Consider the following 15,353-nt stretch of genomic DNA (forward strand, 5'->3'; position numbering starts at 1 on the left):
TGTCAGGCGTTGTCCCCTTTTGTGTCCTCCCGAGTCCCACATGGCCCCCAGATTCTGTTTTGCCTCCACATTCCCATAGCGCTGTTTGCTGCAGAAACCCTCCCTATATTTTGCAGCCTTTACAGGGACCTTTTCTGCTTCCCGTATCCAACTGCAAATGTTTTTAGGGTTATTTGCAGTGTGGATGAAGGTTGCAAGGGAGAACAGCGGCGCCTGATGTAGACAACACAAGCAGATCAGGATTTCATGCATAAATATTTTATTTAATTTCATGCTCAGTTCATACAAAAATGTGCAGAATATACAAACATCGCTGGTTCACGTGACATGCTCCTTGTATACTAGTCAGTTTTCCTGCAAGAACATGATATAAGAAAAATACATTCTCAATACCCCCCGATGCCCACCCCACAATAGGTATATAAAGAAGAGAGGCAGGAGAGAGAGACAAATGCACGGCGGTCACCTCCGCCCATCTGTGGGCACCGGCAGCGCCCATCGTTAGCTGCCACCAATGCGCACGGAAAGGCATCGGAAGAATATAAAAACTGAGCGCATTACGCACATGAAGAAGCCGCGCCGACATAACCGCCACCGTGCATTCACGGTCGCTATGTGCAGCGCAGCCCCTAAGCCCGAGACACCCAATTGGTTCAGGATCAATATCTATAGGTTATGTAAACTTAGTCTGAACCCCAAAGGCTTGCAGTCTACTTGCAAATAAAAGCAGACACAAAGTGCTGCCCTTCAGTTGTGCAACTACAAGTCCCAGCCGAGTCGGGGGAAAGTAAGAAAAGTACACGAGTCTCTCTCTTCTCGAGGAAAGTCATTTCGCCTCTCGTTTTCATCACCGTCCCTCTCTCCCCCATAGGAGAAAGAGGGGGGACGCGCCCTCCCCTGCGTGCATGTAATACAAGCAGCATGCAGGACCATAGGTGAGTATTACAGGTAACAGTCATCAGATATTAGACGTATAGATCGTCAGCCCGAAGGAGACTGCGGCCGGGGTGAGATGCTCTGCAGAAGAGTCCTTCTCTGGTGTGGAAGAATGAAGGGTTAAATCGACCCAGCCAGCTCCTCCGTGTGACCGGTGCAGGAAGGGAAAGGGTTAAAGCAATGCTGGGAAGCCCTGTGCACATGGGAGGATGAAGGTGTGATGCTCTGCAGAGCAGTGAGTGAGGATCTGCAGAGCTTTTGGTAAACAGTTAGTGACGTCTCATGATAGGCAGGCCTCGGTATAGATGAAGGGTTAATAGGTAGGTGCCCTGCAGCACCAGTAGGTGAGCGTATTAATAATACATGCACCTGATATACATACAGTGACCACTAGAGGTCACCACTGCACCGTTAGAGATAGGCCAGTGGGCACATGAGTAGCGGTGTAATGTGTGCGCGTGTCTTGCGGTATTATGACGCGTGTTGCATGTGCTTTTACTTCCTGCCGTTATTAGTAGGACAGGATTAATTAGCTGCAGGTCGTTAGCTATACGAGGATGGATCACAGATGAGATGAGGACACACAGGAGGCCAGAAGTAGTCATCCAGCTCACGCACACTCACATTCTCTTCCACTCACTCCTGGGGGCGCTCTCATATTCCTGGCTGGTGTCTAAGGTGGAATGTGAAGGATTTTCTATGAAAGTTTGGGGTCCCCTCACCCCGTGGTTTCTGCGGCGGGGAACGGAGTGGCGCCAATTCACAAAACTGCAAAAGAAGAAAAAAAACACTTGAATGAGCAATTAACAGCGAACAAGTGACCCCCCCCCCCCTCCTGTAAACCCCAAGTGAGGGGTCCCCAGAATGTGCAGAGGGGCCGTGCAAAAGTGTTCACCCCCCGGCTGTTATTCCTGCTTTGTTGCATTACAACCGGGAAATAAAACATTATTTAATGTAGATGCAGATACTGGACTAGGGGGCAGAAAGGTGGATAGTGCATATGTATTCACCCCCCTCCATATGTAATCACAACCCCTCTACATATATTCCCCCTCTTCTATCTGTATTCCCCAATTCCATATGTATTCACCCCCCTCTATATGTATTCACAACCCCTCTACATATATTCCCCAATTCTATATGTATTCACAACCCCTCTACATATATTCCCCCTCTTCTATCTGTATTCCCCAATTCCATATGTATTCACCCTCTCTCTATATGTATTCACCCTTTCTATATGTATTCTCCCTCTCTCTCTATATATAGAGGGGGGTTGAATACATATGGGACGGGGCGAATATATATTCACCCTCCTTTTATCTGTATTCCCCAATTCTATATGTATGTACCCCCTCTCTATATGTATTCACCCTCTCTCTATATGTATTCAACCCCCCTCTATATATATTCACCCCTTCTATCTGTATCCCCCAATTCTAGATGTATTCACCCTCTCTCTACATGTATGTGTCCCTTTCTAGATGTATTCAACCCCCTCTATATACATCCACCTACCTTGTATCTGTATTCCCCAATTCTATATGTATTCACCCTCTCTCTCTGTGTATTTGCCCTGTTCTATATGTACTCAACCCCCCTCAATATATGTTCGTTCATCTCTATCTATCTCATATCTATCTATCTCATATCTATCTATCTCATATCTATCTATCTATCTCATCTCTATCTATCTCATATCTATCTATCTCATATCTATCTATCTCATATCTATCTATCTATCTCATATCTATCTATCTATCTATCAATCTCATATCTATCTATCTATCTATCTATCAATCTCATATCTATCTATCTATCTATCTATCTCATATCTATCTATCTCATATCTATCTATCTATCTATCTATCTATCTATCTCATATCTATCTATCTATCTCATATCTATCTATCTATCTCATATCTATCTATCTCATATCTATCTATCTCATATCTATCTATCTATCTCATATCTATCTATCTATCTCATATCTATCTATCTATCTATCTATCTATCTATCTATCTATCTATCTATCTATCTATCTATCTATCTATCGCATATCTATCTATCTATCTATCTATCTCATATCTATCTATCTATCTATCTATCTATCTATCTATCTATCTATCTATCTATCTATCTATCTATCTATCTATCTATCTATCTATCTATCTATCTATCTATCTATCTATCTATCTATCTATCTATCTATCTATCTATCCAACCCCTTCTGTATGTTTGGAGAGATTATTCCCATGTGTGTATTCGCCCTGCATATTACTCAGTGAAAAAGCAGCTATTCCTGTTAATGGGTTCGTTAACATGACCGTATTTTACACGGACATTTCGTTAGTGCATAGACATATGCAGTATATTCTGTTTTCGTACATATTGCGCACACAAATAGCAGATACTAAACGTAATTGTGCATTGAAATCAATAGAATTGCGCTTGCGTGTTTTTATTGCACACGCAAACATGCAGGGCATGCGTGTACAGAAAAGACAGTAAAATACACAAAAACCGCCCCCCATCCCACAAATAGATTGGAATACGTCTATGCCCATGTGAGGCCGGCCTCGGACCCCGCTATATGTGTTCATTCCCAGGGATGTACGGTCGCAGCAAAAACTGCAGCAGTAACAGACTACGCTTTTGGCCATGTGGTTTGCTGTTGCAGTTTTTGGTGACCCCTGTGATGGAACCTTCAGGCCCCCCCCCACACGGAGATGCATTATTATGCTGTCCGCATCGCATCTCAAAGAAGCGTGCACGGAAAAACCGCAGCGCAGGTGCGGATTCTGTTCCATTTCTAACCGCGGGACGCCTCGCGGGGCTCATTGCGTTCCCCTCCGCAGACTTCACTTGCAGAATTCTATCTCCTGTCTGTTAGAAATCGGCAACAATCCACATATTCTGCAGCAGAACCTAATCTTGGGATTTTTAAATTAAAGACGCTGGAATATTAGGGCCCATCGGGAGGACATGGTGATGCAGAGCGGTCCGCGCCGACTAATCGTCCGTGTGAGGGGGCCAAATAACATGCTGGGCAACCAATTAGTTTTAGAAGTCACATAATTAGTGGAATAAGGTCCCCCTGTGTGCAATCAGAGTGTCACATGATGTCAGTATATATATATATTCTACAACACGAAGACCGATGGGCAGAGCAGAGATGAAGAAGAACCTACAGAGCGCCATTACATCCATTATACCCACATGGAGACAGAAGGAGCGACCGACAGTAACCAACAAGGCAAGAAACAGCAAGGAACCCTGAAGGAGACGGAGGGATCTGTATATAGGACACTATGAGGTATACACTATACAGAGGAGATGGAAGGATCTGTATATAGGACACTATGAGGTATACACTATACAGAGGAGATGGAAGGATCTGTATATAGGACACTATAAGCCGTACACTATACAGAGGAGATGGAGGGATCTGTATATAGGACACTATAAGGTATACACTATACAGAGGAGATGGAGGGATCTGTATATAGGACACTATAAGGTATACACTATACAGAGGAGATGGAGGGATCTGTATATAGGACACTATAAGGTATACACTATACAGAGGAGATGGAGGGATCTGTATATAGGATACTATAAGCCGTAGACTATACAGAGGAGATGGAGGGATCTGTATATAGGACACTATAAGGTATACACTATACAGAGGAGATGGAGGGATCTGTATATAGGACACTATAAGCCGTACACTATACAGAGGAGATGGAAGGATCTGTATATAGGACACTATAAGGTATACACTATACAGAGGAGATGGAGGGATCTGTATATAGGACACTATAAGGTATACACTATACAGAGGAGATGGAAGGATCTGTATATAGGACACTATAAGGTATACACTATACAGGGGAGATGGAGGGATCTGTATATAGGACACTATAAGGTATACACTATACAGAGGAGGTGGAAGCATCTGTATATAGGACACTATAAGCCGTACACTATACAGAGGAGATAGAAGGATCTGTATATAGGACACTATAAGCTGTACACTATACAGAGGAGATGGAAGGATCTGTATATAGGACACTATAAGGTATACACTATACAGAGGAGATGGAGGGATCTGTATATAGGACACTATAAGGTATACACTATACAAAGGAGATGGAGGGATCTGTATATAGGACACTATAAGGTATACACTATACAGGGGAGATGGAAGGATCTGTATATAGGACACTATAAGGTATACACTATACAGAGGAGATGGAAGGATCTGTATATAGGACACTATAAGGTATACACTATACAGAGGAGATGGAGGGATCTGTATATAGGACACTATAAGGTATACACTATACAGGGGAGATGGAAGGATCTGTATATAGGACACTATAAGGTATACACTATACAGAGGAGATGGAAGGATCTGTATATAGGACACTATAAGGTATACACTATACAGAGGAGATGGAGGGATCTGTATATAGGACACTATAAGGTATACACTATACAGGGGAGATGGAGGGATCTGTATATAGGACACTATAAGGTATATACTATACAGAGGAGATGGAGGGATCTGTATATAGGACACTGTAAGGTATACACTATACAGAGGAGAAGGAAGGATCTGTATATAGGACACTGTAAGGTATACACTATACAGAGGAGATGGAAGGATCTGTATATAGGACACTATAAGGTATACACTATACAGAGGAGATGGAGGGATCTGTATATAGGACACTATAAGGTATACACTATACAGAGGAGATGGAAGGATCTGTATATAGGACACTATAAGCCGTACACTATACAGAGGAGATGGAAGGATCTGTATATAGGACACTATAAGGTATACACTATACAGAGGAGATGGAGGGATCTGTATATAGGACACTATAAGGTATACACTATACAGAGGAGATGGAGGGATCTGTATATAGGACACTATAAGGTATACACTATACAGAGGAGATGGAAGGATCTGTATATAGGACACTATAAGCCGTACACTATACAGAGGAGATGGAAGGATCTGTATATAGGACACTATAAGGTATACACTATACAGAGGAGATGGAAGGGTCTGTATATAGGACACTATAAGGTATACACTATACAGAGGAGATGGAAGGATCTGTATATAGGACACTATAAGGTATACACTATACAGAGGAGATGGAGGGATCTGTATATAGGACACTATAAGGTATACACTATACAGAGGAGATGGAGAGATCTGTATATAGGACACTATAAAATATACACTATACAGAGGAGATGGAGGGATCTGTATATAGGACACTATAAGCCGTACACTATACAAAGGAGATGGAGAGATCTGTATATAGGACACTATAAGGTATATACTATACAGAGGAGATGGAGGGATCTGTATATAGGACACTATAAGGTATACACTATACAGAGGAGATGGAGGGATCTGTATATAGGACACTATAAGGTATACACTATACAGAGGAGATGGAGGGATCTGTATATAGGACACTATAAGGTATACACTATACAGAGGAGATGGAGGGGTCTGTATATAGGATACTATAAGGTATACACTATACAGAGGAGATGGAAGGATCTGTATATAGGACACTATAAGGTATACACTATACCGAGGAGATGGAGGGATCTGTATATAGGACACTATAAGGTATACACTATACAGAGGAGATGGAGGGATCTGTATATAGGACAGTATAAGGTATACACTATACAGAGGAGATGGAGGGATCTGTATATAGGACACTATAAGGTATACACTATACAGAGGAGATGGAGGGATCTGTATATAGGACACTATAAGGTATACACTATACAGAGGAGATGGAGGGATCTGTATATAGGACACTATAAGCCGTACACTATACAGAGGAGATGGAAGGATCTGTATATAGGACACTATAAGGTATACACTATACAGAGGAGATAGAAGGATCTGTATATAGGACACTGTACGGTATACACTATACAGAGGAGATGGAAGCATCTGTATATAGGACACTATAAGGTATACACTATACAGAGGAGATGGAGGGATCTGTATATAGGATACTATAAGGTATACACTATACAGAGGAGATGGAAGGATCTGTATATAGGACACTATATGCCGTACACTATACAGAGGAGATGGAGGGATCTGTATATAGGACACTATAAGCCCTACACTATACAGAGGAGATGGAGGGATCTGTATATAGGACACTATAAGCCGTATACTATACAGGGGAGATGGAGGGATCTGTATATAGGACACTATAAGCCATACACTATACAGAGGAGATGGAGGGATCTGTATATAGGGCACTATAAGATATACACTATACAGAGGAGATGGAGGGATCTGTATATAGGACACTATAAGGTATACACTATACAGAGGAGATGGAAGGATCTGTATATAGGACACTATAAGGTATACACTATACAGAGGAGATGGAAGGATCTGTATATAGGACACTATAAGCCGTACACTATACAGAGGAGATGGAAGGATCTGTATATAGGACACTATAAGGTATACACTATACAGGGGAGATGGAAGGATCTGTATATAGGACACTATAAGGTATACACTATACAGAGGAGATGGAGAGATCTGTATATAGGACACTATAAGCCATACACTATACAGAGGAGATGGAAGGATCTGTATATAGGACACTATAAGGTATACACTACACAGGGGAGATGGAAGGATCTGTATATAGGACACTATAAGGTATACACTATACAGAGGAGATGGAGGGATCTGTATATAGGACGCTATAAGCCGTACACTATACAGAGAAGATGGAAGGATCTGTATATAGGACACTATAAGGTATACACTATACAGAGGAGATGGAAGGATCTGTATATAGGGCACTATAAGGTATACACTATACAGAGGAGATGGAGGAATCTGTATATAGGACACTATAAGCCGTACACTATACAGAGGAGATGGAGGGATCTGTATATAGGACACTATAAGGTATACACTATACAGAGAGGATAGAAGGATCTGTATATAGGACACTATAAGGTATACACTATACAGAGGAGATGGAGGGATCTGTATATAGGACACTATAAGGTATACACTATACAGAGGAGATGGAAGGATCTGTATATAGGACACTATAAGCCATACACTATACAGAGGAGATGGAGGGATCTGTATATAGGACACTATAAGGTATACACTATACAGAGGAGATGGAAGGATCTGTATATAGGACACTATAAGCCGTACACTATACAGAGGAGAAGGAAGGATCTGTATATAGGACACTATAAGCCATACACTATACAGAGGAGATGGAGGGATCTGTATATAGAACACTATTAGCCGTACACTATACAGAGGAGATGGAGGGATCCGTATATAGGACACTATAAGGTATACACTATACAGAGGAGATGGAGGGATCTGTATATAGGACACTATAAGCCGTACACTTATACAGAGGAGATGGAGGGATCTGTATATAGGACAGTATAAGGTATACACTATACAGAGGAGATGGAGGGATCTGTATATAGGACACTATAAGGTATACACTATACAGAGGAGATGGAGGGATCTGTATATAGGACACTATAAGGTATACACTATACAGAGGAGATGGAGGGATCTGTATATAGGACACTATAAGGTATACACTATACAGAGGAGATGGAAGGATCTGTATATAGGACACTATAAGGTATACACTATACAGAGGAGATGGAGGGATCTATATATAGGACACTATAAGCCGTACACTATACAGAGGAGATGGAAGGATCTGTATATAGGACACTATAAGGTATACACTATACAGAGGAGATGGAAGGATCTGTATATAGGACACTGTACGGTATACACTATACAGAGGAGATGGAAGCATCTGTATATAGGACACTATAAGGTATACACTATACAGAGGAGATGGAGGGATCTGTATATAGGATACTATAAGGTATACACTATACAGAGGAGATGGAAGGATCTGTATATAGGACACTATATGCCGTACACTATACAGAGGAGATGGAGGGATCTGTATATAGGACACTATAAGCCCTACACTATACAGAGGAGATGGAGGGATCTGTATATAGGACACTATAAGCCGTATACTATACAGGGGAGATGGAGGGATCTGTATATAGGACACTATAAGCCATACACTATACAGAGGAGATGGAGGGATCTGTATATAGGGCACTATAAGATATACACTATACAGAGGAGATGGAGGGATCTGTATATAGGACACTATAAGGTATGCACTATACAGAGGAGATGGAAGGATCTGTATATAGGACACTATAAGCCGTACACTATACAGAGGAGATGGAAGGATCTGTATATAGGACACTATAAGGTATACACTATACAGGGGAGATGGAAGGATCTGTATATAGGACACTATAAGCCATATACTATACAGAGGAGATGGAGGGATCTGTATATAGGACACTATAAGGTATACACTATACAGGGGAGATGGAAGGATCTGTATATAGGACACTATAAGGTATACACTATACAGAGGAGATGGAAGGATCTGTATATAGGACACTATAAGGTATACACTACACAGGGGAGATGGAAGGATCTGTATATAGGACACTATAAGGTATACACTATACAGAGGAGATGGAGAGATCTGTATATAGGACACTATAAGCCATACACTATACAGAGGAGATGGAAGGATCTGTATATAGGACACTATAAGGTATACACTACACAGGGGAGATGGAAGGATCTGTATATAGGACACTATAAGGTATACACTATACAGAGGAGATGGAGGGATCTGTATATAGGACGCTATAAGCCGTACACTATACAGAGAAGATGGAAGGATCTGTATATAGGACACTATAAGCCGTACACTATACAGAGGAGATGGAGGGATCTGTATATAGGACACTATAAGGTATACACTATACAGAGGAGATGGAAGGATCTGTATATAGGACACTATAAGGTATACACTATACAGAGGAGATGGAGGGATCTGTATATAGGACACTATAAGGTATACACTATACAGAGGAGATGGAAGGATCTGTATATAGGACACTATAAGCCATACACTATACAGAGGAGATGGAAGGATCTGTATATAGGACACTATAAGCCATACACTATACAGAGGAGATGGAGGGATCTGTATATAGGACACTATAAGGTATACACTATACAGAGGAGATGGAAGGATCTGTATATAGGACACTATAAGCCGTACACTATACAGAGGAGAAGGAAGGATCTGTATATAGGACACTATAAGCCATACACTATACAGAGGAGATGGAGGGATCTGTATATAGAACACTATTAGCCGTACACTATACAGAGGAGATGGAGGGATCCGTATATAGGACACTAGAAGGTATACACTATACAGAGGAGATGGAGGGATCTGTATATAGGACACTATAAGCCGTACACTATACAGAGGAGATGGAGGGATCTGTATATAGGACACTGTAAGCCGTACACTATACAGAGGAGATGGAGGGATCTGTATATAGGACACTATAAGGTATACACTATAGAGAGGAGATGGAGGGATCTGTATATAGGACACTATAAGGTATGCACTATACAGAGGAGATGGAAGGATCTGTATATAGGACACTGTAAGCCGTACACTATACAGGGGAGATGGAGGGATCTGTATATAGGACACTATAAGGTATACACTATACAGGGGAGATGGAGGGATCTGTATATAGGACACTATAAGGTATACACTATACAGGGGAGATGGAGGGATCTGTATATAGGACACTATAAGGTATACACTATACAGGGGAGATGGAGGGATCTGTATATAGGACACTATAAGGTATACACTATACAGAGGAGATGGAAGGATCTGTATATAGGACACTATAAGCCGTACACTATACAAAGGAGATGGAGAGATCTGTATATAGGACACTATAAGGTATATACTATACAGAGGAGATGGAGGGATCTGTATATAGGACACTATAAGGTATACACTATACAGAGGAGATCGAGGGATCTGTATATAGAACACTATTAGCCGTACACTATACAGAGGAGATGGAGGGATCTGTATATAGGACACTATAAGGTATACACTATACAGAGGAGATGGAGGGATCTGTATATAGGACACTATAAGGTATACACTATACAGAGGAGATGGAGGGGTCTGTATATAGGACACTATAAGCCGTACACTATACAAAGGAGATGGAGAGATCTGTATATAGGACACTATAAGGTATATACTATACAGAGGAGATGGAGGGATCTGTATATAGGACACTATAAGGTATACACTATACAGAGGAGATCGAGGGATCTGTATATAGAACACTATTAGCCGTACACTATACAGAGGAGATGGAGGGATCTGTATATAGGACACTATAAGGTATACACTATACAGAGGAGATGGAGGGATCTGTATATAGGACACTATAAGGTATACACTATACAGAGGAGATGGAGGGGTCTGTATATAGGACACTATAAGCCGTACACTATACAGAGGAGATGGAAGGGTCTGTATATAGGACACTATAAGGTATACACTATACAGAGGAGATGGAAGGATCTGTATATAGGACACTATAAGGTATACACTATACAGAGGAGATGGAGGGATCTGTATATAGGACACTATAAGGTATACACTATACAGAGGAGATGGAGGGATCTGTATATAGGATACTATAAGGTATACACTATACAGAGGAGATGGAAGGATCTGTATATAGGACACTATATGCCGTACACTATACAGAGGAGATGGAGGGATCTGTATATAGGACACTATAAGCCCTACACTATACAGAGGAGATGGAGGGATCTGTATATAGGACACTATAAGCCGTATACTATACAGGGGAGATGGAGGGATCTGTATATAGGACACTATAAGCCATACACTATACAGAGGAGATGGAAGGATCTGTATATAGGACACTATAAGGTATACACTATACAGAGGAGATGGAAGGATCTGTATATAGGACACTATAAGCCATACACTATACAGAGGAGATGGAAGGATCTGTATATAGGACACTATAAGGTATACACTATACAGAGGATATGGAAGGATCTGTATATAGGACACTATAAGGTATACACTATACAGAGGAGATGGAGGGATCTGTATATAGGACGCTATAAGCCGTACACTATACAGAGAAGATGGAAGGATCTGTATATAGGACACTATAAGGTATACACTATACAGAGGAGATGGAAGGATCTGTATATAGGGCACTATAAGGTATACACTATACAGAGGAGATGGAGGAATCTGTATATAGGACACTATAAGCCGTACACTATACAGAGGAGATGGAGGGATCTGTATATAGGACACTATAAGGTATACACTATACAGAGAGGATAGAAGGATCTGTATATAGGACACTATAAGGTATACACTATACAGAGGAGATGGAGGGATCTGTATATAGGACACTATAAGGTATACACTATACAGAGGAGATGGAAGGATCTGTATATAGGACACTATAAGCCATACACTATACAGAGGAGATGGAGGGATCTGTATATAGGACACTATAAGGTATACACTATACAGAGGAGATGGAAGGATCTGTATATAGGACACTATAAGCCGTACACTATACAGAGGAGAAGGAAGGATCTGTATATAGGACACTATAAGCCATACACTATACAGAGGAGATGGAGGGATCTGTATATAGAACACTATTAGCCGTACACTATACAGAGGAGATGGAGGGATCCGTATATAGGACACTATAAGGTATACACTATACAGAGGAGATGGAGGGATCTGTATATAGGACACTATAAGCCGTACACTATACAGAGGAGATGGAGGGATCTGTATATAGGACACTGTAAGCCGTACACTATACAGAGGAGATGGAGGGATCTGTATATAGGACACTATAAGCCATACACTATACAGAGGAGATGGAGGGATCTGTATATAGGACACTATAAAATATACACTATACAGAGGAGATGGAGGGATCTGTATATAGGACACTATAAGCCGTACACTATACAAAGGAGATGGAGAGATCTGTATATAGGACACTATAAGGTATATACTATACAGAGGAGATGGAGGGATCTGTATATAGGACACTATAAGGTATACACTATACAGAGGAGATGGAGGGGTCTGTATATAGGACACTATAAGCCGTACACTATACAGAGGAGATGGAAGGGTCTGTATATAGGACACTATAAGGTATACACTATACAGAGGAGATGGAAGGATCTGTATATAGGACACTATAAGCCGTACACTATACAGAGGAGATGGAGGGATCTGTATATAGGACACTATAAGCCGTACACTATACAGAGGAGATGGAGGGATCTGTATATAGGACACTATAAGGTATACACTATACAGAGGAGATGGAGGGATCTGTATATAGGACAATATAAGGTATACACTATACAGAGGAGATGGAGGGATCTGTATATAGGACACTATAAGCCATATACTATACAGAGGAGATGGAGGATCTGTATATAGGACACTATAAGGTATACACTATACAGAGGAGATGGAAGGATCTGTATATAGGACACTATAAGGTATACACTATACAGAGGAGATGGAGGGATCTGTATATAGGACACTATAAGGTATACACTATACAGAGGAGATGGAGGGATCTGTATATAGGACACTATAAGGTATACACTATACAGAGGAGATGGAGGGATCTGTATATAGGACACTATAAGGTATACACTATACAGAGGAGATGGAGGGATCTGTATATAGGACACTATAAGGTATACACTATACAGAGGAGATGGAGGGATCTGTATATAGGACACTATAAGGTATACACTATACAGAGGAGATGGAGGGATCTGTATATAGGACACTATACAGAGGAGATGGAGGGATCTGTATATAGGATACTATAAGGTATACACTATACAGAGGAGATGGAGGGATCTGTATATAGGACACTATAAGGTATACACTATACAGAGGAGATGGAAGATTCTGTATATAGGACACTATAAGGTATACACTATACAGAGGAGATGGAAGGATCTGTATATAGGACACTATAAGGTATACACTATACAGAGGAGATGGAGGGATCTGTATATAGGACACTATAAGCCGTACACTATACAGAGGAGATGGAAGGATCTGTATAAAGGACACTATAAGCCGTACACTATACAGAGGAGATGGAGGGATCTGTATATAGGATGCTATAAGCCGTACACTATACAGAGGAGATGGAAGGATCTGTATATAGGACACTATAAGCCATACACTATACAGAGGAGATGGAGGCATCTGTATATAGGACACTATAAGGTATACACTATACAGAGGAGATGGAGAGATCTGTATATAGGACACTATAAGGTATACACTATACAGAGGAGATGGAGGGATCTGTATATAGGACACTATAAGGTATACACTATACAGAGGAGATGGAGGGATCTGTATATAGAACACTATAAGGTATACACTATACAGAGGAGATGGAAGGATCTGTATATAGGACACTATAAGGTATACACTATACAGAGGAGATGGAGGGATCTGTATATAGGACACTATAAGCCATACACTATACAGAGGAGATGGAGGGATCTGTATATAGGACAATATAAGGTATACACTATACAGAGGAGATGGAGGGATCTGTATATAGGACACTATAAGGTATACACTATACAGGGGAGATGGAAGGATCTGTATATAGGACACTATAAGGTATACACTATACAGAGGAGACGGAGGGATCTGTATATAGGACAATATAAGCTGTACACTATACAGAGGAGATGGAGGGATCTGTATATAGGACACTATAAGGTATACACTATACAGAGGAGATGGAGGGATCTGTATACAGGACACTAAAAGCCGTACACTATACAGAGGAGATGGAGGGATCTGTATATAGGACACTATAAGCCGTACACTATACAGAGGAGATGGAAGGATCTGTATATAGGACACTATAAGCCATACACTATACAGAGGAGATGGAGGGATCTGTATATAGGACACTATAAGCCGTACACTATACAGAGGAGATGGAGGCATCTGTATATAGGACACTATAAGGTATACACTATACAGAGGAGATGGAAGGATCTGTATATAGGACACTATAAGGTATACACTATACAGAGGAGATGGAAGGATCTGTATATAGGACACTGTAAGGTATACACTATACAGAGGAGATGGAGGGATCTCTATATAGGACACTATAAGGTATACACTATACAGAGGAGATGGGGGAATCTGTATATAGGACACTATAAGCCATACACTATACAGAGGAGATGGAAGGATCTGTATATAGGACACTATAAGGTATACACTATACAGAGGAGATGGAGGGATCTGTATATAGGACACTA

The 15,353-nt window shown here is 40.9% G+C and overlaps 1 protein-coding gene across 1 annotated transcript in view; it reads right to left on the reverse strand.

Moving 5' to 3' along the window:
- Positions 1-242: 242 nt before the first annotated feature.
- PRRT2 (proline rich transmembrane protein 2) overlaps positions 243-15,353 on the reverse strand; it is a 127,625-nt gene continuing 112,514 nt past the window's right edge. Inside the window, exon 4 of the mRNA XM_066577568.1 lies at positions 243-1,704. Coding sequence (XP_066433665.1) covers positions 1,697-1,704 — 8 coding nt within the window. The 3' untranslated portion in view covers positions 243-1,696. The remainder of the gene's footprint in view (positions 1,705-15,353) is intronic.

Source organism: Eleutherodactylus coqui, chromosome 8 (assembly GCF_035609145.1).
Source record: "Eleutherodactylus coqui strain aEleCoq1 chromosome 8, aEleCoq1.hap1, whole genome shotgun sequence".
In the NCBI taxonomy this organism is placed as follows: Eukaryota; Metazoa; Chordata; class Amphibia; order Anura; family Eleutherodactylidae; genus Eleutherodactylus; species Eleutherodactylus coqui.